This window comes from Lipophrys pholis (assembly GCF_963383615.2).
Source record: "Lipophrys pholis genome assembly, chromosome: 15".
NCBI classification, from domain to species: domain Eukaryota; kingdom Metazoa; phylum Chordata; class Actinopteri; order Blenniiformes; family Blenniidae; genus Lipophrys; species Lipophrys pholis.
Genome location: NC_137642.1, coordinates 27,045,995 through 27,070,488, shown reverse-complemented (window position 1 = coordinate 27,070,488; position 24,494 = coordinate 27,045,995). Strand labels below are relative to the sequence as shown.

The window sequence follows — 24,494 nt, the reverse complement described above, 5'->3', positions numbered from 1 at the left end:
GCAGATTTTATGTTTTTAGCGCAGTGATTCCCACCCGGGGGGGGAATAACATTTTCTATCTATTGAAAATTGATGAGTCAGCATTTAGCTCATTTATGTCACAAAACTTTGAATTTTAAGCCTTTACATTGAAAGTGTGTCATTTCTTTATAATGTAAATATTTAAATGTGCCTGCTGAGGCACAAGTAGTACTTTATTGATACTTTGGACTTTTCCCACTAATACTGTTATTATTACTTATACATATTATCCTCTCTCTCTCTCTCTCTGACACACACACAATGATATCACTGTTGGTATTCCACCTTACCTTGTGGTGGCAGTATGGAGAGGTTACTCTCTCACTTAGTCGGCAGCGAGAGGCCGGCACACACAAAATTTCATTGAAAATGTCCTAGTTTTAAATGACCATATGAAAGTTTAAAAGAGTTGTGAGGCTATGGGCGTGTTGGACGTGAACATCCTGTCTGCAATCTACACAAAGGTAAGCTCAGAGATAAAGACAAAGATGAATCGGTCAAAAAGAATAAAGCGTGTACCGAGAGAGCTACACAGAATATGGCTGCATTGAATTAATGAATCGAATTAGAGCTGAATTAAGCTTTTGGGGTGAAAAACAACTGGTCGAGGGTGTTGGGAATCACTGCTGCAGCCAACCAGTCCAGCCATTTTCTTCTTTCTCGACTCACCAACGTTGGACATCTCAGGCACCCTGGCGTAGTACGGCCCATGTAGAAACTCGGGAGGATTGTCGTTGATGTCCTGGACCTTCACTATGAATTCCGACGGAGGCTCCAAAGGCTTGTTGGTGTCTCTGTCCACGGCCTGGGCCGTCAAGGTGTACTGCGCCTGCTCCTCGCGGTCCAACGTCTTGGTGGCGTGGATGTTGCCCGTCTTGTCATCGATGACGAAGATGGTTCCCGCTCCCTCGCCAGACAGGATGTACTTTATGTTGCCGTTGCCCGAGTCTACGTCTGAGTGGAGCTGAACAGAGCAGAGCAGGATACAGTCAAGATTCAGCGGTAGCAACATCTGGATTTCTTATTTCGTGTAACTTAAGGAGAAAACCAGGGTGGGGGCAAGAGGGAAGACTCGCAGAAGCTCTGCTGTTTTTACTTGTCAAATCCACAAACTAAAGATGCTGGGAGACTAAAATAAATGCCAGGAGATGTTCACCGTTCAGCGAGCTCTGATAAGAAAGATTTAAAACCGAGAGCGTCCAACATTCAATTAAACTCTTGCTCTGCCTTTGCAGCCCTTAAACTATGAGATATGAGCATTGTAAACATGATTCTGTTGTTGGGTATGAAACCCGCTGCTCAGGTTGAGTGATGGTGTTGTTGTAGTAGGCGGGAGCACCACCAATCATCTGCAGCCTTGAATGTGAACATGACCTCTTTCTCTTTGTCTGACAAACGGTGGAAGCTCTTTGGAATCCCGTTGGCGTTTGTCGTCACCCCGAAATGCCCTCCCAACAACCGTGACTAATGTTGTTCATTACAGCAGGGTTTTCTGCAGAGACGCTGATTAAAGAAGACTTCATTGGCTGCGCCATACTCACCCTGCCCACCAGAACCGGGTCAGGTCCAGTGTACTCCTCAATGACGAAGAACTGGTTCCAGACCCAGCCTCGTTTGGACCTGTGCAGTACCTGCCCCTCTTTCCCCGCCCGCTGTCTGTGTCTGTGCAGCGACACGTGACCTGCAAACAGCAAAGTGTTTCTTTAAATATGTTGTATTTTGGTGGAAATAATACATCTGGGGGTTCAAAATGTAAAAATTCAAGCTGAGATGCGTATTTTTTAGTAGTTAGCGATACCATCGTCGGGTATCGCTAACTACTAACTACTATCTACTATCTACTATCGGGTACTAATTGTTCTGCACATGCTCAGTAGATAAACAATAAGAGCAATGTTTCCTCCGCCGTGTCGCGACTCCCAGTCCGTGTTGTCCTGGGACTTGGTAGTTTTATTTTGACAGTCACCATAATAACAATCCAACATGGCGGTCTGCCACCAGTGTCCTTGTTCTCCCATTGATAATGTTTAGAGCTCATTGTTCTCTGTTGCATGTGCGTGTGTGTGTGGTTTCATTACAAAAACAAACAGCAGCCACTAGTGGTCCAAAAAGAAAACTACATTGTATTCAGCATTTCTGCCGTTGCCATGGAAACGGACATCATTTTCAAACCGGGGCCTCTCAAAACCTGCCCTGTACTTAGTTTTTTAAAGTGTCCTGCTTCTCTCTCTTGGTACCAGTGGGTTAATCTTCACTGGAACGTTTAGTCAGAGTTCGGATAGCGGGTCTGCAGCCTCCCCCCGAAACTCGTCCGGGACGCCAACTAAGGAAAACGCGTCGTCTGAAGCTGGGTGGCAGAAAAGCCTCGCCTCCTCTCTCATACCTGCATGTCTGTGTCTGTGGCCTCTTTGATCCAAAGAATCGTTTCCTTTCCGGGTCCCCAACGCGACGCTACAGAGCGCAGAAAGTCCCAGCAGCACCAGCAAGGCCCTGAGCGGGCCCGGGCCGTGCCTCTTCGTCATCGTCATCTTCAGTCCTACTCTCTGGTTCCTCTCAGTGGAGCGCCGCTCCCACTGAGGCCGTTCTGCGATGCTTCTAACGAAATGTTGTTGATGAACGGGGGCTAGTTCATCAGCTGCCTCTCGCTGCTGATACTCATCACCGACTTGCCACGTCGCTGGTTCCCACTTGCTTAATCGTCTCCTTCCTCCCAATTATTCGACTTTCTCTTCCAGTTGAAGAGCCTAAAAGAGAGCACAAGACAAAGCACCTCAGTCAGTGACACAACAATAATTAAAACGACCCCCCCCCCCCCCCCCCCCCCCCTCCCAAAACAAGTGCAATTAAGCTTCAGCTGAACAAAATTCAGGTCCTGCAAACAAATTAATCTCGATGAAAGTGACGAGTGCAGTCGGAGGTCTGACTTCTTAAACAGTCGTCTGTGTAATTAGTGCATTGTGTTAATTTACACAATGCTGTCCGTGAGCCCATTAGCTTTAATTCAATTAGACACAGACTGATTCACAGTGAGAGGGACGGCTCATGTGACGCCAGGTCACCGTGGAGCTCTATTTAAAGCTCTTTCAAACACGCTGAGAGCAAAACGCAAAGAAGAAGAAGAGAGGGAAAACTTGAGAAAGTAATTAAGAGTCGTTAACATTGTGCTGGCCTCACTCTGCCTGCCTCTGTGATGAGGGAATCGGCTGGAAAGAGACAAAACGCAGCGTGGCCATCAACCGTCCTGAGCCACGGAGCAAAGAATACAACGAGGAACCCCGGATGAATATCAACAAGGTGCCTGAGGTGCGATTTTAATGAATAGTTTGGTGATATGATCATGTTGTGGAATAAATTCTACAAAGGCAACAAGAGAGTCAAATAATACCGCGAAGCAAAAATCCCCTTCAGTCTTCTCCTCTCCAGATGAAACGTGTACAAAGTAAGATTGTTGTTCCATGTAAAGTCAATACAATCTAGAATAAGAAGCAGGATGAGACAAAGAAAATTATGTGATGAGAAATCTAAGAAAACCAGCAGTGATTATCCTTGCAATACCATCTCGTGCCACAAGATGGTACAGCGAGTCGGTCTAAGGCTCCATTTACACGACAACGGTTCAAGTGAAAATACATTTTTACATTGTACATTAATGTGTGTGGATTAGGATTTTAATTTGTGTGTGCAAAGGATGTTTTTCACATGAATTCAGGGGATCTGGGGGTCGTTGTATGGAGTCTGCTGCTGTCATGACTGTTACACTGAAAAAGATTTGTTTCACAAACTCAACACTTTTCTTCAGGATCGTTTGTCTGAATGTGTGAAATTTAGCCACAAAATAAACGGTTTTGTTTTAAGAGAATCACACAGATATTGCAGTTCTTCTGTGTCGGGGTTACAAGTCAAAGCAGGATGACTGAGAGAACTTCCTCCCTCGGGGCTCATCGTCTCCTCTGGACCTCGTGACCGGCCAACCACCAAGTGTTGACAGTTAATCCCACACTTGCTCTTAATCTGAGTAATTATATATACCGACTGATTCCTGTGTGTGTGAATTCGTGCTGTTGTCTCCACTCGAAATCACCGACAAAAAATATATGATTAAATTACAGGTCCACGTCTTTGAATGTTTATTTATCTTAAAATCTGTTAGGAATTTGATTCCCCATCCCCCCCACCCCTCCCCCCCCCCTTCCCACAAGTCATTTAACTCAATGAAAAAAATTAATTCAAACCCAATCTGTTATTCCAAGTTGTCACTCGTAGGTGAAATTAAACTTCAAAGTTGTCTGCAAAACAAAAACAACCCCGAAAGACAATTAGAAGCTCTGCTGTGCACTTGTTGTGCGGGGAGCTGACACCTGCTACGCCGAATCTATTAACAGACTCTCAGACTGTCATTTAGGTGTCAAGTTGAGTGTCAGATTTATTTAACAAGTAAAAATAAAGCAGGTCCAAAATAAATTGCTTTCCCCAGTGCCCTGATTCCCCACTTCAGGTCCGCTATTATTCATCAGGAAGAAAAAGAGAGGGGGGGGGGGGGGGGGGGGGGGGGAGAAAAGAAAAAGCCTGTCAGATACGCGTCAAGTCAAACACATAGAGAGCATTAATAATACAAATGGATTGATGGCAGGAGTGACGGCTCCCAAACACTCGGTGTGCCTGTGAATGCCACGACAAAGAAGTGACCCCCGCTGTCAGAGTACAACACAGTAAACCCACAAAATGACTCTCCCACCTTATCGGGGGAATTTAATGAAAAATAAAGAAGTATTCTGTCCTTTGACATTCTTTTCTTGTTTTTCTAAGTGAGACACGAGTGAAAGGAATTCTTGCACGTGCAGACGAAGACGAGTTCATACAGGGAATAAGACGAAGTGGATCACAGAGTAAATGATGTCAAATCCATAAAGGTATATATAGTATATATATAAATACACACACACACACACACACACACACACCAGAGATTTGCAAAATAAAGCACAGAAATGACATGAACTCTTTTACGAATCACTCTTTTTGTTATATTTTGTATTTCAGGTCGTTCTGCAGAGATCAGACTCTTCTGCTTTGTTTCAGCCTCGGCGGATCCTCGGTGTGATTGCAGCTGAAGCATCTTTAACATCCACTCGGACTGACATCCACACAGCCAGAAAAAGCAAAAGCAGTTTTTGTTGTTGTTGTTGTTGTTGTTTCTTTTAAACCCAGCATCGATTTTCCTCCTCAAACCAAACTTCCACTGCAGCCCTGAACTCGCCGCCATGAACAATTTGAGTCACTGTTTGCTGATGATCATTGGCGCCATATTGTATTGGTGCGAAGCAATAAGGAAGACAAAAGAGGTGGGAGATGAAAGAGCTGATTCCATTTCAAACACTCTTTAATCAGAACATTTTCTCAAGAAGAAAATCCTACCAGACTATTTAATATGCTGACTTTGTCTCAGCTTTACTCGGAAAATCCACCAGTGTGTGTTTTAGCTGTGGCACCCTATTTAAATGCCAGATGAATCGATTACACACTTCGTGCACACACTCGCAGTCACATGAGTGGAGACGGATATCTGAAGGCATGTTTAGACGGTTTAACGCCGGACAGCTGCCGTGACTCACGGTTTAATGCACACATGCGGCGCGGCCGTGGAGTTACTGAGGATATGTTAGCCAGCAGCGCATGTCACGCTGCCTTTTGGCTTTTTATATATATATATATATATATATTTAAAACCCCACTGCTCTGACCTCCGTGTGACACACACACACTCAAACACACACGGTGTGGAAGTGTGTGTGTGTGCAGCTTCTCTCTAATGTTGGCCAATGAATCACAGCAGTCTGCGCCAACACTTGACTCAGGGGTTCACAGCATCTCGGCGAACCCAGGGGAGTGACACACACACACACACACACACACACACACACACACACACACACACACACACACACACACACACACACACACACACACACACACACACACACACACACACACACACTGCAGTATTCTAATGTGACCCTTGAGTCATGTATTCAGACAGAGGAAGTGGTCTGGCCAAAAGGCTCGCTGGCCCTGGGGAGTCATTATCACCGTCTGCTCCTGTGCTGCACATTTCTGCGCCCTGTGCAGCTTCTGTCGGCCCGCAGAGACGTCGGAGCAGTTAGCGGCTCCACGGAAGATCGCAGAGTGGGGGGGGGAGCGGGCGGCGTCGCCGCACACAATCAATATCCACTTAGTTGTGGGACCATCAAACTTCAGGAAACAAACACAAATCTTCTGTAGAAGTTCCCACCCCGGGCTTACACTGAGAACATCCATGGAGGAGGGCTCCAGCTGAGGTGTGTTTGGAGAAACAAATGACGCGGAGCCACTGAAAACACGACTTTTTGAAAACGCTGCTGCTGGAGACACTCTTGTAACTCTCGTTGCAACAATGTCTCTTGGCAACAAACTTTTTTTTTTTTTTTTCATTTCTACGTCTGTATTTAGTTTGTTTGTCGTTGCAAAAACGTTTCTTGGCTATAATGTCACAGCAATTCTTGGCAAAAATGTTTTGGAAAATTTGTGGATAATGGAACTTTAAAAAAAAAAAAAATTTTCTTGGCAACAATGTTTCTTATCAACGATGTAACAATGTTTAGGACGTTTCCTCAAAACAAAGCGTCTTGAGAACAATGTAACCATTTTTTGCACAACAATGTGACTTTTTCTTCAATATGATAATGTAACAATGTGACTTGGCAACAATTTCCTAATAAAGGAATGTTTTTTTGACATTGTTGCCAGAAGACAATGGGACAGTGTTTCTTGTGGTGAGAAACAGTTGCTGACCCCTGAAAAAAAAAAAAAAAAAGTCCTTTTATGGGGTTTTTCTTTGGGGTTCCTCGGTAAATTGAGCCTCTAAAAACAACCATTAAAATGAGAAAGAGAGGCAGAGAGACGGAGGGAGAACATTTCAGGCTTGACCTGACTTTGCTTCTTCTTTTTTTTTTTTTTTTTTACATTCTGCTCAAACTTTCCCTCTCCTTGTCTCACCGGGGGTCAGCGGTAATAAAGGTGATTCATTCATGTATGAATGTGATATATATCCCCCCTCTACCTTCCCTTTCACTGCCTGTGTGTGTGAGACTGTAAATGTGTGTGTGTGTGTGTGTGTGTGTGTGTGTGTGTGTGTGTGTGTGTGTGTGTGTGTGTGTGTGTTAGGCAAACAATGCTCTCTCTGTGCCTCCTGCGAACGCCTCGTACAAAAGGAATAATACATATTTGCAGGGGAGAGGGAGACAGATGGGAGGAGAGGTGGGGATTTCTGGAGTAATTTTACCTTGTGCCGACACGATTCTTCATGCCTGCCACCCGGCAGGTCGGATTTTTAACTTTACATGCAAGGATATTAAATTAAAGGCGATTAAATAAAAATCCAGGGAGCGAAAATCACTCTGCCGCGATGACCTTGTAACTTCTAACACTGACAACAAAGGCTTTTACTGCAAGTTTTTTCCAAAAGAATGTTGGCTTTGCCTCACTTTTCTATGAGCAGGAACATTGTTTTGGAAGAGAATGAATATTGTAGAAATGACACTTTCTTGATGCTGAAACTTGTGTGTGGTGATTGAAATCCGATTTGCGTTGGCTGTGGCCTGTGAACTGTTGAGTTCCACGCCTCCTGTACTCATTACTGACCTTGACAAACAGCAGAAAAAAGGATTTTTGACAGGCTCGTTATCATCTTGACCCCCCCCATCTCCGACCGCTGCGTCATTCAGCCGTCTTTGCACAAATCAGATGCTGACACACATTTGGCGCGCTGCTGTTTCCACTCTGGACCGACCGCGACTGACTGAACATCAATTGTCCCCGAGCCGTGACACTTAAACGTTATGTCTGAATTTGCTAAGTGGATGTAGAGCGTGTTATTTGCTCCCTGGGCTCTGTCTGAAGGTGACACTTGTCCCGGGGACTGTTGGGATAGTTTGTTCCTGCCAAGCCGGAGTCATTTGGCTTGTGGTGATGTGAACCAAGATGGCGGTAAAACAGACCTGTGAGGCACTTAACTCGCGATAAACCTCAATCTATTTCACACAATGACATGACAACCCTGGAATAATGCAAAGCGGATTGTCTTCAACTAACTTTTTTTAAATACAAGTGGTAGACGCCATTGCTTTTCTTAGATTCGGAATAACAACCAAGAGCGCCCACTAGCGGCCATCCAGGAGAACTACATTTAATTTAATTTATTTATTTATTTATTTTTAGCATTTCTGTCGTATTTAACTAATTTGGGCTTAAAATTGAAGGACATCGCAAACACACAGCCGGGACATCACCGGGAGTGCTGGATGCCTTCAGACTCCCCGCACTTCATTCAACCCAGATGTTGACATGTATATTATCTCCACGGTTAGAAAAAGGGAGTCACGGAAGGTTTAAAATGCGATTTTCTGTTTCAGCAATCCTCTCCTACCTTCCAAAATAAATCCCCAAGGTACTCTGAGGGAGATGCAAAACTGTGGGACTGTATAGGCCTTTTCTCCCTCCTCTCTCTCTCTTTTTAATGTCTGATGTTTGATGTGACATGTTCCTGCAGCAGGGATTTGATAAGATGATGTGTGGCCGAGATAAAAACGAAGCAGGGAAGAAAATAAGCACAGTGTTTACGTCTCAGTCCAACTGTCAAATTCATTTTGCACAAACACTTGAGACGCTGCAAAAGAAGGACGGGACAAAAACTGCCAATATAAAGCTCCATTTACATTCCGTTTTCAAGTGGACTCAGAAAACCTCTGTTGTCATGACAACGGGACTCAGAGCAACTCAAAATGCAACTTTTTGAAAACGGCTCCCGAAGTGAAACTTTTTGGAAAAAGCTCCGTTTCCAATGGAAACTAATGAAAATGCAACTTTTTTGAATCGCTGCTCCTGGTCCTGGTCGCCACGGCCGGAGTCACTAGTTCTTCTGCACATGCTCAGTAGAGACAATCAGAACAATGTTTCCTCCGTGGTGTCATGACTCACCGTCCATATTCTCCTGGGACTTTTATTTTGACAGTCACCGGAATAACAATCTAACTTGGTGGTCTGTCCACCAGAATGCCTGTGTTCTCCCGTTGTTATTGTTTAGAGCCCGTTGTTCTCTTCTGCACCAACGAGTGGCCCAACATGCCAACTGCATCGTTTGCAATGTTTCTGCCATTTCCGTGGAAGGAGACATCGTTTTCTAAACACAAAACTTTCCTGGAACAAAAATGACGCGCTGTCAACCTAAATGAGGAGGGGTATATAATGTTTCTCTTCAACAGAGCGGAGAAAGAGAGAGAAGATGGCGAAGGATGCGGAGAAGTGAAAGACGGATGCAGAGCCGGTGTATCAAAGTTCACTTTGGGTGTCTGGTTTCGGCGCTCGGCTCTTTGTGGTCTGTTAAAAGCCGAAAACAGACACCCGGCGTTTTGCTCACACCACGAAACCCGAGGCTTAATAGCCTTTCAATTACAGGAGCTAATAAGTGTGTGTGTGTGTGTGTGTGTGTGTGTGTGTGTGTGTGTGTGTAGTGATTACAAAGAAAGAACTGCAAGGCTTTCTCAGCATTCATGGAAATAGGTATTAATGAGAGGCTAGAACTCTCTCACACACACACAGTTGCTACAAAGTGGGTCTTTGCTCCGTGTGTGTGTGTGTGTGTGTGTGTGTGTGTGTGTGTGTGTGTGTGTGTGTGTGTGTGTGTGTGTGTGTGTGTGTGTTAAGGTTGCTGACTTCTATTAAGCCATTAGTGAAATTCAAGCACTAATTACCACCCACAAGACCCCATGTCTACCAATTGTCACACACACACACACACACACACACACACACACACACACACACACACACACACACACACACACACACACACACACACACACACACACACACAAACACACACACACACACACACGCACACACACACAGTATTATCTAATCAAGCTCACTTTAACACCATTAGTATCCATTTACATGGAAGTGGGCGACGTACTGGATCCTCCGGCGTTCCAGTTCATGTCCACAACCTGGAAGTGTAACTAATAAGCACCAAGATGTTGGGAAGAAAAGCAGAAGTACGGTATATGAACGGCACAGAATAGTAGGGCTGATGTCAAACTAGGAAATTGTTAACAGTGAAGCACCTCAGCTTTTCGTCGACAAAGAAAATGAGACATGATGGAGTGAAAGTAGCTTTTAAATTCCTTTGACCCGACGAAGGCCCAGCGTACCGTCTTCTCTCAGGAAGCTGAAGTAATCCCCCCTCATGTTGGTCGGCCACGAAGGCCTCCCGACCCGGACGCACACGGTGTCGGACAGGAAGGACCTGCAGCAGGTCGTGAGGCTTCAGGCCCATAAGAACAAGAAGAAAGTTCGACTGTGACGTCAGCCAGCTGCCGAGAAAAAAAAGCTTTTTCGGCAGGCGAGTTCATACTCCGATAAGAAGCTGTTGAACTTGCAGGCCACGCCCCAAACAGCAGGCCACGCCCCAAACAGCAGGCCACGCCCCAAACAGCAGGCCACCTCCCATCTCAGCAATAATAATCTCCACACGAGACCTGAGGCGCTACACCCGACCCCCCAACATCTTAATTCGCACAATTTCTTCTCAGTCTTATGCAGTGTATTTTAATTTTTATGGATTTTGTGAAGTTCGCGGTCTTGCTTCACTACAGGAATATCCTCTGGCATGGTGTACATGGGCTCTGGCTGGGTTCTTACTTTTCCTCCAGTAGTGCAGAAACTAACTAATTTAGGGGTAATTAGTGGTTTTAAATGTGATTGTCTGTCTGGTAACCTTGACAGATCAATAGCGCTGTGGTGGGATGATGGATGAGATCCAAGGGAGTAAATTGTTTTTGTTGTTCTTGGGTTTATTTTCGGTGGTCTTTCTCAGGAACTACGTGGGAGGAAGTAGAAAAAGAAACAGAATTGAACAAGTAGGATTTGATTGTTTTTTTTTTTAAATGCTTTAATCTTGTTTTACCGACTCGATGCCTCACGATGCAGTCGAAGTCATTCAGACGCTGACATGGCTCAGAGCGGGAAAACAACATGGCGGACCAATCAAACTGACTGAAGGGGATCCAACATTCGATCTCTGGTTCCCTTCAAAACGTCAGTCTCGGTTCATTTACAAACGATTTTTCCAGCGGGACGGGTGCGAGAACGTGACGTTGATGCATTCTGGGTATTAAATCAAACCATGCTAACGGCGCAAATCAGAAGAAGCAGACGCAGAAATGAAAAGTTAGAAAGCACCTTGAGGGCAGACAGTGAGGAAGAAGTAGAGAGGAAGACGCTCATTGATATCTGGTCTGAAGACTGTCGTTTGTTCCTACCCATTAGCCACGAGCTAACTAGCCTAGCCACCACGGGCCGCGTTTCTTCTTTACTTCCTCTCTGGTCAGTGTTTGATTCCGGTGACAGCGCCCCCAAACCAGCAGCTGGTGTAACTGCGTGGCATTTTCCAGGTGGTTTTAATCGGGTACCAAAAGACCCCACATTTTTAAACACAACGTCAACGTTGAACCTCAAAGGGACGTTTCAGACTCAAACCGTGGACCCTCACCTTGTGAGGCGAGGATGTAAACCACTACACAACCATGAGACCTTAAAATGAGAACGTCCCTCGTCTCAGGCTTCTGCCATTCTGTCCTCTCGTCGTTAGGTGAAGCCACCCTGATTGCACTCTCTTCACACAAATCCGCGTGACAGCCACGACTCACACAGGCCAACGTGAAACCATTAACCCGCCGCCGCCGCCGCGGCACAGCCGCCAAATTCGTAAGCTGTTGTGTTAAATTCTCCGAATGAACAAAGCCGCTGATGAAGAAGACAAACAACGTGGCGACGGCGTGAACAAATTTCAATCTGCTGCGTTCAGCCAACAAGCTCCTAATTAACGCAAGCCACCGACGTGTGTGTGTGAAAGTCTCGTTTACACAATGTTCAATTATTATCGGGAAAATCTTTTTAATTTCATATGAAAAGTGATTTTCAGCTCACGTGTGAAAAAAAACGTTTTTTTGTTTGTTTTGATTAGTGTCATCGTTTACTGAGTGTCACGCTAATTTGTATGGAAAATACCGCGTAATTTCTGGGGAATCACAAGCAATCAGTATAGTCCCCTCCCCCGATATTGATACAGAAGCTGCATTTGGAAGGTAATTTTCAACAGGAAGTGGTACACACAATGTACCATCGTTCCAATCAGCTTCGATGGCAGAGGATCCGGGTCGATATCCATCACAGGACAAGTGAGAAGCAATCAAGATGTACAGGAAAGTGGAAAAAAAAGGGGTAAAACGTGAACATAATGGATGATTACCAGCAATATTCTGTTTCTTTTAAGGCTTCGTATTAAAATAATTCATAATAAAGGGGAATTCTTGGGGTTGTGAAGCACCAAAACCCTCCCGGCATCATGAGTATACTGAATACCATACATATAGTGCAACCATCAAAAACAAACTCCTGCTTGTGATTCACTTCGCACGGGAACAAAACAAAACGAAACTTGTGGAAGCTCAATGCAGCGAGACATAATGGAAACAATAGCCGAGGACGGAGGCCGACGCTTCACTCCGACTCCTCCCGATTCGCCCTTTCAAATTCATAAGAAGGAAGGAGAAGAAGAAGAAGAAAAAAAAAAACACCCTCCTTGGGGCTGAAAGGAAGTTAATGACCAAACCAATCGGCTCGCCGCTTTCCTCCAAATGAGCGACCGGAATAGAAGCACAACAACGAGGAAGATGATGAGATGCAGTTAAGCCCGAGGCGAGACAATGCAGTTCCAATTAGCCCGACTGACCGCTGCTTATCGGCCGTTGGTTTGCGCGGGACTGCCCGCTCCACGAGCTTTAACTCGGTGACGGTTAGTCCTCCTGCCGGCGACAGTCGGCGAGACCGAGTCCACATTAGAGTCGGTTAATTATGACGAGTAATTGCAGAAACACAAGTGCAGACGTTTGAAATGAAGGGGCCTCTTTTACGAGCAAATTCACTTTAATAGAAACCCCGAACACGTGAATTTGAAAGCAGCAGTTATTTTCCCCCCACGACTATTTAATTAAATCTTTGTCCTCTTTTTTTTTTTTTTTTTGTCGTTCTGGCATTTCTACGGTCTGTGGTTATGTGTGTTTCTCTTTCTTTTTTTTCCCCGTCACAGTCCCGTCAGATCCATCCCAGCAATTATGGCTTCGCTATTCAGCGGCGCAATGACACTGTAATTACTGTGGAAGACTTTAAGAATACAATTGATAATCAAAAATGAACGCAGATAATCACACAGTGCTGCAGAAGGCAACACATTTCATTTTCTTCCTATTTTTTGCCTTTTTAGCTCCGACTTTGACCCCCCCCCCCGGGAAAAGTAAGAAGCACTTCTTCGCTGTTCTCTTCTGCACAAAACTGGCAAACGAACGCAGAAAAGTAACTTCCGCATGGTGAAATGTCGCCAGTTCACACAACGAGGCCCCGTTTTTAACGAGAACATAATTTTTACGTTTTCGTTTCAGAAAACGTAAAAGTAAAGTGATTTCCATTTCCACGGAAACGTCAGAAAACACTGAAAACAATGTAGTTAGTATGCCAGGCCACTAGATGGCACTATTTACTCTGGTCACGGTGCACTTGCGCTGTGGGAGATGCCATCGCTGCCGTCAACTCGCGCCGGAGCCCAGAGCGTTCCCCGGAGAGTGTCGTTTTCACCCGACGATGGAGTCGGGGCGCTTTCGAAAAGTTGCACTGTGAGAGCCGTTTTCAGCGAGTTGTGTTTTCAGCACCGTCGTGTAAATGCGCCTCCAGGGTGCAATGAGAGTTGAAATATTCGCCAGAGTAAACGGGTCGTGAAGCGCACAAGACAGTCGAGACACTAAATGTTACCTATAATGTAAAAAACAGAAGAGAGATTTAAAAACAAGAGATTTAAAAACGAAAAAAAAAAAAAAAAAAGAGTCCAAAAGTAGGTGTTCCAAGACGAGTTGAGAAAGAAAGGAACAGACACGATTCCTGGAATAGAAAGACGAGACGTAGGAAAAAAAAAAAAAAAAAAAAAGCCAGAAAAAGCTGCGACTTGTTGCTTTGGCTTCTGACTCACTTTGGATGTGAGTGTGTGTGTGGTTGTGGTCAGCAGAACCCGAAAGAGAAAAAAAAAAAAAAAGGAGTGGAGAAAGAGAGTCGGGGCAGGAAACGGTGGCGTCTGGAATCGATTTGAGGCTGAAGGAAAAATAAAATACTTTGGATTCTTAAACGCTGGAAGAGCAGGCACTGATGACCACAGAGAAATGGAGAACGGTTGAAGGGTGGGGGGTGGGGGTGACAAAACCACAGGGAGAGGGGAAAAAGAGAGATGGGGGGGATGAAGAGGGGAGTTATACCTCCGCACTGAAGCCTGTGGGGTTACTGTACGCTGCCCTGCAGAATGTCATTCATCTGGAATCATTGATCATCTGTCCATCGTCTCTAAACGCTGTGAGCCAATCGCCTGCGAGATCCAGTTTGAATGACTTTTGGTCTGTTCAGTCACGGAGGTTTTTTAAAAAAACTAATCGTTTTAACACATCCGGGTTCTTCCTTCTGCATCCGAGAGCTCTGGACACCGAGGAAACATGTCAAAGGTTTGTTTGTTTCGAAAGTCTGTTTCCCCAATAAGAAGAAGAAGAAGAAGAAGAAGAAGATGAAGAAGAAGAAGAAGAAGAAGAAGAAGAAGAAGAAGAAGAAGAAGAAGAAGAAGAAGAAGAAGAAGAAGAAGAAGAAGAAGAAGAAGAAGAAGAAGAAGAAGAAGAAGAAGAAGAAGAAGAAGAAGAAGAAGAAGAAGAAGAAGAAGAAGAAGAAGAAGAAGAAGAAGAAGAAGAAGAAGAAGAAGAAGAAGAAGAAGAAGAAGAAGAAGAAGAAGAAGAAGAAGGCAAAAGATTTCTGAACCAGAGGCAGAATGAAAACAACCTAATTGAAGTATCATGAATTGGTATTTTAGGTTTGGACATCAGCCACGTTGTCGGGAGGAAGAACGTAGAACCGGAGTGAAGACGGGGGATGAGAAGCAGAACAGTAACTGGATACGCTGCTGCTGCTGCTCCTACTGCTGCTGCTGCTGCTGCTCCTACTGCTGCTGCTGCTGCTGCTTCTGCTGCTACTGCTGCTGTTGCTGCTGCTTCTGCTGCTGCTGCTCCTACTGCTGCTGCTGCTGCTGCTTCTGCTGCTACTGCTGCTGTTGCTGCTGCTTCTGCTGCTACTGCTGCTACTGCTGCTGCTACTACTGCTGCTGCTGCTCCTACTGCTGCTGTTGCTGCTGCTTCTGCTGCTACTGCTGCTACTGCTGCTGCTACTACTGCTGCTGCTGCTCCTAATGCTGCTGTTGCTGCTGCTGCCGCTGCTTCTGCTGCTGCTACTGCTGCTGCTACTGCTGCTGCTGCTGCTGTTGCTGCTGCTGTTCCTGCTGCTGTTGCTGCTGCTGCTGCTGCTCCTACTGCTGCTGCTGCTGCTGCTGCTGCTGCTGCTGCTGCTGTTCCTGCTGCTGTTGCTGCTGCTGCTGCTGCTGCTGTTGTTGCTGCTGCTTCTGCTGCTGCTACTGCTGCTGCTACTGCTGCTGCTGCTGCTGTTGTTGCTGCTGCTTCTGCTGCTGCTACTGCTGCTGCTACTGCTGCTGCTGCTGCTGTTGCTGCTGCTGTTCCTGCTGCTGTTGCTGCTGCTGCTGCTGCTCCTACTGCTGCTGCTGCTGCTGCTGCTGCTGCTGCTGCTGCTGCTGTTCCTGCTGCTGTTGCTGCTGCTGCTGCTGCTGCTGCTGCTGCTGTTCCTGCTGCTGTTGCTGCTGCTGCTGCTGCTGCTGTTGTTGCTGCTGCTTCTGCTGCTGCTACTGCTGCTGCTACTGCTGCTGCTGCTGCTGTTGTTGCTGCTGCTTCTGCTGCTGCTACTGCTGCTGCTACTGCTGCTGCTGCTGCTGTTGCTGCTGCTGCTGCTGCTCCTACTGCTGCTGCTGCTGCTGCTGCTGCTGCTGCTGCTGCTGCTGTTCCTGCTGCTGTTGCTGCTGCTGCTGCTGCTGCTGTTCCTGCTCCTACTGCTGCTGCTGCTGCTGCTGCTGCTGCTGCTGCTGCTGCTGCTGCTGCTGCTGCTGCTGCTGCTGCTGCTGTTCCTGCTCCTACTGCTGCTGCTGCTGCTGCTGCTGCTGTTGCTGCTGCTGTTCCTGCTCCTACTGCTGTTGCTGCTGCTGCTGCTGCTGCTGCTGCTGCTGCTGCTGCTGTTGCTGCTGCTGTTCCTGCTCCTACTGCTGTTGCTGCTGCTGCTGCTGCTGCTGTTCCAGCTCCTGCTGCTGCTGCTTGGAGTAGTTAACTGCAGTTTGATTGTGATAAACTGCACTTTTCTTCAATATTTAAATTTCTGCCCGTCAATTTGCTCAGAGGAAAACATAAACATCTCACAGTCCAGCTGTCACGCTGGGGAATGAGTCGCAGCATAACGCCAAATGAAAAATATCTAGAAAGTATTTTTATCAGGGATGCACCGAACTTGGGAGTCATTTCTATTTATTTATATATATATATATATATATATATATATATATATATGTATTTATGACTTTAAAAATTAAAAAGAAATGTTATACGCAGTTTATTATGTTGTATTATCATCCTTTAGAAAACGTCTTATTTATACAAAGTTAGCAACGGCTGCTTTCTTTGTGCATCACTTATTTCCTCTCTGCTGCTCTCTGGTGCCCCCCGGTGGAGGTCGCCGGTCCTGTCCGTGTCTGATTCATACATTATGATTGTTTTCAGTTCATTATAGATTTTCTGTCCTCGTCGGAAAATGTGCTAAGTTCCATGGATCAATTAAAAATCCCGTAAAACATCCAACCTGACGCCACACGGCTCGCTCATGGAGGCGCTTGGTGTTTCTTTGGAAGTAAAAGGTCAGAAGAATAAAGAAGGGCGTGTGTGTGTGTGTGTGTGTGTGTGTGTGTGTGTGTGTGTGTGTGTGTGTGTGTGTGTGTGTAAATCCAAATAATTAAAGTGAATGGCGGCGGCGGCGGCGGCGGCGGCGGCGGCGGCGGCGGGTTATTGCCCCCCCCGGTGCAACAGTTCCACGGCGGCCAGGACGCCTCCAGATGGAGAACCAAAGAAAGAACCGACACGTAACGTTCCGAGTTATGGATGATGCCGAGGGAGGAATGGAGAGATCAACAGAGGTTGCCAAGCGAGGAATGGAAAAAAAAAAAAGAAAAATAGAAAGAGGAGAGGAAGAAAAGAGAGCGACAGAGGATTTGTGTCCAGCGAGGTTAGCCATGTGTGTTCGTGCTTTCGTGAGCTCAGCGAGTTTGTTCCGCCGCGATGAATAGAGACTAAAGATATTAGAATATGAGACGGAGAGAGAGATATCAAACGGGGGGCTGAGAGGATCGGAGGTGGAAATCCTCTTTTTTCTATTCTTCCCCAAAAAGAAATGAGAGAGTTAATCCTCAGGGGCTTACATTTGTTTCCTCCCTCTCTCTCTCTCTCTCTCTCTCTCTCTCTCTCTCTCTCTCTCTCTCTCTCTCTCTCTCTCTCTCTCTCTCTGCTTCCTGACATCCGCCCTCCTGATCTTTACCTCCACTGCTCGCCATCACTCCTCTCTTTCCTCCGTCCTCCCCTCTCTGGGTTTATGAAGCATGGTAATCTCACCGCAAACACATTTATCTGCTCATTCTTCTTCCTCTCTCTCTCTCTCTCTCTCTCTCTCTCTCTCTCTCTCTCTCTCTCTCTCTCTCTCTCTCTCTCTCACAATGTGGAAAATGTTGGATAAAACAAGTCACCGCTCTATCCAGAGCAGGAGAAAGAGAACTGTTAAAAAAGTTTAGTAAAAATATCTTTAGCAATTACTAATGATTCACTATTTACTTTTAACCAGGATGTCATAATACCAGTATCTTTGTGGTGAAGGAAGATGCTCTATAATCTGGATGTTAGTGGAGGAAGATGCTCTATAATCTGGATGTTAGTGGAGTAAGATGCTCTTTAATCTGGATGTTCGAGGAGGAAGATGCTCTATAATCTGTATGTTTTGAAAGGGGAGATGCTCTATAATCTGGATGTTAGAAAAGGAAGATGCTCTACAATCTGGATGTTAGAAAAGGAAGATGCTCTATAATCGCTCTATAATCTGGATGTTAGAAAAGGAAGATGCTCTTTAATCTGGATGTTCGAGGAGGAATATGCTCTATAATCTGTATGTTAGAAAAGGAAGATGCTCTATAATCTGGATGTTAGTGGAGTAAGATGCTCTTTAATCTGGATGTTCGAGGAGGAAGATGCTCTATAATCTGTATGTTAGAAAGGGGAGATGCTCTATAATCTGTATGTTAGAAAAGGAAGATGCTCTATGATATGGATGTTGGTGGAGGAAGATGCTCTATAATCTGGATGTTATAAAAGGAAGATGCTCTTTAATCTGGATGTTGGTGGAGGACGATGCTCTATAATCTGGATGTTAGAAAAGGAAGATGCTCTGTAATCTGGATTGCTCATTTCATGATAGTACTCAGTTACTAGAGCCATAATTCGCAGGAGCAGTAAAGTATCATGTTTTCCTCACTGAAGGCCAAAGTATAGAGACACTTGGGAGCAACTTGCTGAGAAGAACCCAGACACATGCAGAAACGGCGGGAATCGAACCGTGGCTCAGTGAATGTGAGGGGCGACTGCAAACCACTACACCAGTGAAAACCTCTGAAGGATCCCTCTTTGCTCCTCCATATCTAAAAAGTTTGACGCCTGTTGGACGCAGCTGTTGCTCTGCTCCCCTCTGCATGGCGAGACGCCGTTCTGCCCCGGCTGCAGTTTCCTTAATCTGTGTCAGATTAAACATCGTTCCCTGATTTCATCTCATTGATCTGGCGGCTCCGACGGACACGTCATCCAATACCTGAGCGAACACTGCGGGCAGGGCGCAGCTTCAAACTTTACCCTGTTTGGCAAATGGGATTCTTGATGATTTACTTTGCTGCCGTCAGACGTGCTTCGGCTGAAACGGTGCCGAGCTGGAGGACTTTCCAATAATCCAGATTAACGAAGGTTTGAATGACTGCGGAGCTCCAGTTTAGTAGAAAAAGCATCAGCTGTGATTTTCTGAGGGAGAATTTAAGGTTTGATTAGCAAATGGTTCAATTTAACTCACACTGTGGATTCACCCAACCACACACACACACACACACACACACACACAAAACTGTTAGTTTTGTGTGTGTTGTTGGTTTTGAGGAGGGGGCAGTTGTTTTGCGATGGTTTTTGAATGGGTTGTTTTGTTTTTGTTGCTTTTGTTTAGTTTTTTTGACGAAGGTTGTTGGTTTTTGTTGTTTTTGGCGGCTTGTTGTTTAGAAAGTTTTTCTCCCGAAAGAGAAAAACAACCTTGAATCTGTCGGTGAGGATTTTAGCAGTTAGAAGTAACGAGCCTCTTCCTCCCATCCACAGTATCACTCCTAGTACTTAGTGTAATAATTTAGGTGTGCGTGTGTGTGTGTGTGCGCGTGTGTGTGTGTGTGTGTGTGTGTGTGTGTGTGTATGTGTGTGTGTGTGTGTATGTGTGTGTGTGTGTGTGTGTGTGTGTGCGTGTGTATGTGTGTGTGTGTGTGTGTGTATGTGTGTGCGTGTGTATGTTGTGTGTGTGTGTGTGTGTGTATGTGTGTGTGTGTGTACGTGTGTGTGTGTGGTGTGTGTATGTGTGCGTGTGTGTGTGTGTGTGTATGTGTGTGTGTGTGTGTGTGTGTGTGTGTGTATGTGTGTGTGTTAATGTGTATGTGTGTGTGTGTGTGTGTGTGTGTGTGTGTACGTGTGTGTGTGTGTGTATGTGTGCGTGTGTGTGTGTATGTGTGCGTGTGTGGGTGTGTGTGTGTAAGTGTGTGTGTGTATGTGTGTGTGTGTGTGTGTGTGTGTATGTGTGTGTGTGTGTGTATGTGTGCGTGTGTGTGCGTGTGTGTATGTGTGCGTGTGTGTGTGCATGTGTGTGTGTATGTGTGCGTGTGTGTATGTGTGCGTGTGTGTGTGCATGTGTGTGTGTGTATGTGTGCGTGTGTGTGTACGTGTGTGTGTGTGTATGTGTGTGTGTATGTGTGTGTGTGTGTGTGTGTGTGTGTGTACGTGTGTGTGTGTGTATGTGTGTGTGTATGTGTGTGTGTGTGTGTGTGTGTGTGTGTGTGTGTGTGTGTGTGTGTGTGTGTGTGTGTACGTGTGTGTGTGCGCTCTCTCTCCACGATTTCCTGAGGATTTTTTTATTGACGACTGCTTTTCCATATCTCTCCCTCAATCAGTCAGGCTGCCGGGGTAATCGATACCGGTGGAGGGCATTAACACCCCCGGCGTGTGTTGGTGTAAATCCCGGCGGGGTAACGGGGTAGAAGAAGAAAACTTCTCCTCCCTAATTCCCGCTCCTTATCTGTCGTCGCAGACACTCATCAGTGTCACACGGTTAAAGATATATGAGCCTGATAATTAATGGATTTTAACAGCATTCTGTGACTCTTACCTCTCTCTCTCTCTCTCTCTCTCTCTCTCTCTCTCTCTCTCTCTCTCTCTCTCTCTCTCTCTCTCTCTCTCTCTCTCTCTCTCTCTCTCTCTCTCTCTCTCTCTCTCTCTCTCTCTCTCTCTCTCTCTCTCTCTCTCTCTCTCTCTCTCTCTCTCTCTCTCTCTCTCTCTCACTCCGTTTCCCGAGAGGCTTATCAGCCCCGTGTTGCCCCCTCCGCTGACTTTACGAGTGACTCCTGTCTACGGGGAACTGCTGCTCTTGGCTTTCGCTGCTTGTTGTGTTCATGTTCACCGTTGCAGTTTGGATCGTCAGGTTTTGTAAATGTCAGACGTTTTTTCTTTTTTTGTTTTTCTTTCCTCTTTCTGCGGGTTAATGGAGGTAATTTTCCAGCAGCCCGTGTGACATTAAACTGAGCTTGTTCGGTTTCCTTTAGAGGGGCGATATATAGCCGATGGAAACAATGCTCCACACTGCATTAGGGGGTCGCCGTGGAACCGTTGTGCATGAAGATAATCAAAAAGTGTCAAGCGAAGAGTCGTGGTCGTGGGACGCAGATTTGATTTAATGTAAAAAAGCAAATCTAACATTCATCGCCTGGTTAAAATGTGCATTATCTCCATCTTGTGAAAATCTCAATCAAAGTATTTCTTCATTGAAATCAGAGGCTTAGTCTGAAGATTACCGCCTTGAAGGATTCCAGTTTTAATGACCCATGAAATACAGCACTCGCCTGATAATAAGCAGTAGCTTACTGAACCCACACAACGGTGTTTTTTTATTTTTTTATTTTTATTAGTGTATAATAGAGGCGTGTCTACTGCATGTCTTGTCCCTGTCTCTCATGTGTCCTCCTAACGGGTCCAAACGGAGCGGGATGCGACAGGTGAGTCTCCCAGTTCAAGCAAAGGGAAGTTTATTAGTGAAGCACCCTAATGTCAATACCAAGTACTGATACAAGTACTTATTCCAAAAACGTAAAAAAAAAACAACTAATTCATACTAAATATGTGAAGGCTGTTTTCTCCTGTTGTTAAAATGATCGAATTTAGAAGAATTAATTTTGGGGGATTATTCCAGGAATTTGGATTATTTGAAGATCCCAAGAAGAAAAGCATCACCGAGAATAATAAATAAGTAAATATATAAATCCCAGGTTTTTCTTATGAGTTCTCAGGTGTGGCAGTTCTGTCCCTCCTCCCCCCTCCCCCCTCTGCACACCTGAGTGAGATCAGCACTCAGGTAGGAGCAGGTGATAAAAGGCAGACGAGGAGGGCGGAGGCGCTCGTCTTCCTCCTTCTGCAGCAGCAGCAGCACACACTGAGATGCCCAGGCTGCGGTGGCAGGGGGGGGGGGTTGTTGTTTTAGTTTGTTGTTTTGGTTTGTTGTTTTAGTTTGGGCCGGAGATCTCTGGCAGTCCAGTTATCGGGTTTTCTTTGGATTCTCGGTTGTGGGTTTTATTTTTTTAAATTCAACTTGGTCGTGGCGTCCCGTCAATATGGCGCGTACGCGCCACGGCAACGGTTCTCAGAGACGGTGAAAACACAACTTTCTGAAAATGGCTGGCAAAGGTGAAACTTTTCGAAAATGCTCCCGACTCCGTAGAAGCGAGGGGAAGCGCGTTTTCCACTTTTCCAAAATGTCGCTGCTGCACACGCTCAGTAGGTGAACAATAACAAGGCAGGTAGGTAGAAGGCAGACTTTGTGCATTCACAGTTTTAGAAAACATCGGAGTAAACGATATTTAAAGGTTATCGCGCAGTCCGTCTCCTCAAGCCGCCCATCAGGTGTGGAAAATGAGCTGGAAGCCGAAGAGAACCAGAACCGCTGGACTTGTTCCTTTAAGTTTCTGCTTTGAAACTCGTCCACGCGTCTGAAGAAGTCCTGAGTGTGACTTCAACGTCCAGCGCAGTCATTTTGATGATCCTCACTTCAGTTTAGAGCCTCTTCATTGCACGAGTAATCACCCAAAGATGCTGAGAGGGGCAATTATGATCCCACGGATGTGCTTTCCTGAGCGTGTTAAGATCATTATCGAATCAGAAAAAACAGGATTTTTTTGTTTTTTTTGCTGTTGACTTTTAAAGAAAAACCTTCAAACTCGGGTTTCAGGGGAATTATTTCACTTCATTTTCGCCATTTGGAATTTCTGCAGCGTTGCTTCTGTAAGCATGAGATTCCACTAGTGGTTAATGCTTTTAAAACTACCACAAAGGTGAAGGAAAGAAACGGCGCCTTGTGTGTGTGATGAAAAGCGGCGATGTTGCAACAGCCGAGGGAAAATGTGTGAGAAACGGTGCGTTTGGACCCGGGCGACGGTGCAGCAGAAGGTGTTTTGCTGCTCTGCAGCCTGACGCCGTTAATCCCACCAAGACACGGTTTTCTCAATGACTTAAACATTAAAGCAGACATGTTGTCAAAAGGGCAACTTTATTGCCGTGATTGTCCTCCGAGTTAAAATGCAGATAAAGAAAATTCCCAAATCAAAAGTGAACGAGGCTCCGTCATTCGACGGATTCAAACTTTAACTCCCGTTTAAGCAAAAGTGCAACAACAACTAGGGAAACCCGCAAGGAAAGGAATAGTGGAATGGAACGTGAAAAATTGTGGAGGGGAAAAAAAAAACGTGAACTTTTTTAGTTACTAATTCGATAAATTGATTAAATCGATTTCTTACCCAGCCCGAACTTGTACTCATAAAAATATCTTCAATAATAACAAAAGGACTAAACCAAGACAGACTGTAAAATATGAACTGACAAAATATTAAGAGGACGAGAAAGATTTCGTACATCACCAGCAACTTCATCACCAGCAACTTTATCACCAGCAACTTTATCACCAGCAGAGTTGGAACGACGTTGCTCAGTCGTTTAAAGTACCAGCGCGTAACTCCAAGCTGTGCTACATGCTACATGCTAAAGAGTTCTGGGGCTCACACACCAGCAACGCTACATGCTAAAGAGGTTCAAGGCTAGCACTACGGTGATGCTACATGCTAAAGAGTTCCGGGGCTCACACACCAGCTATGCTACATGCTAAAGAGTTTCGAGGCTCACACACCAGCCATGCTACATGCTACATGCTAAAGAGTTTCGAGGCTCACACACCAGCCATGCGACATGCTACATGCTAAAGAGTTCCGGTGCTCACACGCCAGCCATGCTACATGCTAAAGAGTTCCGGGGCTCACACACCAGCCATGCTACATGCTAAAGAGTTCCGGTGCTCACACACCAGCTATGCTACATGCTAAACATGATTAAAATCTGACTGATACACTCTTACATCCTCACAACACATCATAACACGCCAAATTTCAATAGAAAAAAAAAGAAAGGTCGGAGTTACATGATGCACCTGAACGCATCACCCATTTATTAACTTCATGAAGCGCCTTAACGGGTAAAAATCCAAAAATGACCAGCGTCATTGTTTAAGCCGCGGGGTTCAAAGCGTGTGGAGAAAAAAAGTAAGGGTCTTTAGGCCAGAAATTACAGTAATTTGCGGTTCACTGTCTTGCTCAAGAGCCCTTTGGCACAATGGAAAGAGCTTAATGAGGGATTGAACAACCATCTGCCCTACCAGCAGAGCCATGCCTTGAATCCTGAAGCTCTGCGGCGCCCCCTGGGGGAGGCAGGCCTCACACTTGAACAACAAGCAGATGAATCTACCGGCCTGTCGTCAACACCTCAACATCTCTTTCAGACTTTTATCAGAATATTCACAGGTCTGCTGGTGACTGTTGTCTGACCCGCTCCACCCATTTGTCTTCCTCCACTTTGCAGCCTGCAGTTGAAGGATTACGCTGCGCCGCTCTGAAATCGGCTCGTCAGCCTGCCAGCCGCCGATAAGCGCACTCGGGATCGATTAGATCTGCCTTTTAATCTATTCAACTTTCTTTCTTTTTTTTCCTCCTCCTTCTTCTTCTTCTTCCTCGCCCCCGTGCGAATAGAAAACTGCTTAGCATG

General features: G+C 45.6%; 1 protein-coding gene across 1 annotated transcript in view; it reads right to left on the bottom strand.

The window, feature by feature from the left end:
* The window catches only part of cdh11 (cadherin 11, type 2, OB-cadherin (osteoblast)), a 103,500-nt gene that overhangs the window by 29,449 nt on the left and 49,557 nt on the right, over positions 1-24,494 (bottom strand). The window contains exons 3-5 of the mRNA XM_080481653.1: positions 2,405-2,765; positions 1,563-1,702; positions 691-985 (exon numbers count right to left, since the gene is read on the bottom strand). Of these exons, the coding sequence (XP_080337779.1) occupies positions 691-985; positions 1,563-1,702; positions 2,405-2,549 (580 nt within the window). The 5' untranslated portion in view covers positions 2,550-2,765. The remainder of the gene's footprint in view (positions 1-690; positions 986-1,562; positions 1,703-2,404; positions 2,766-24,494) is intronic.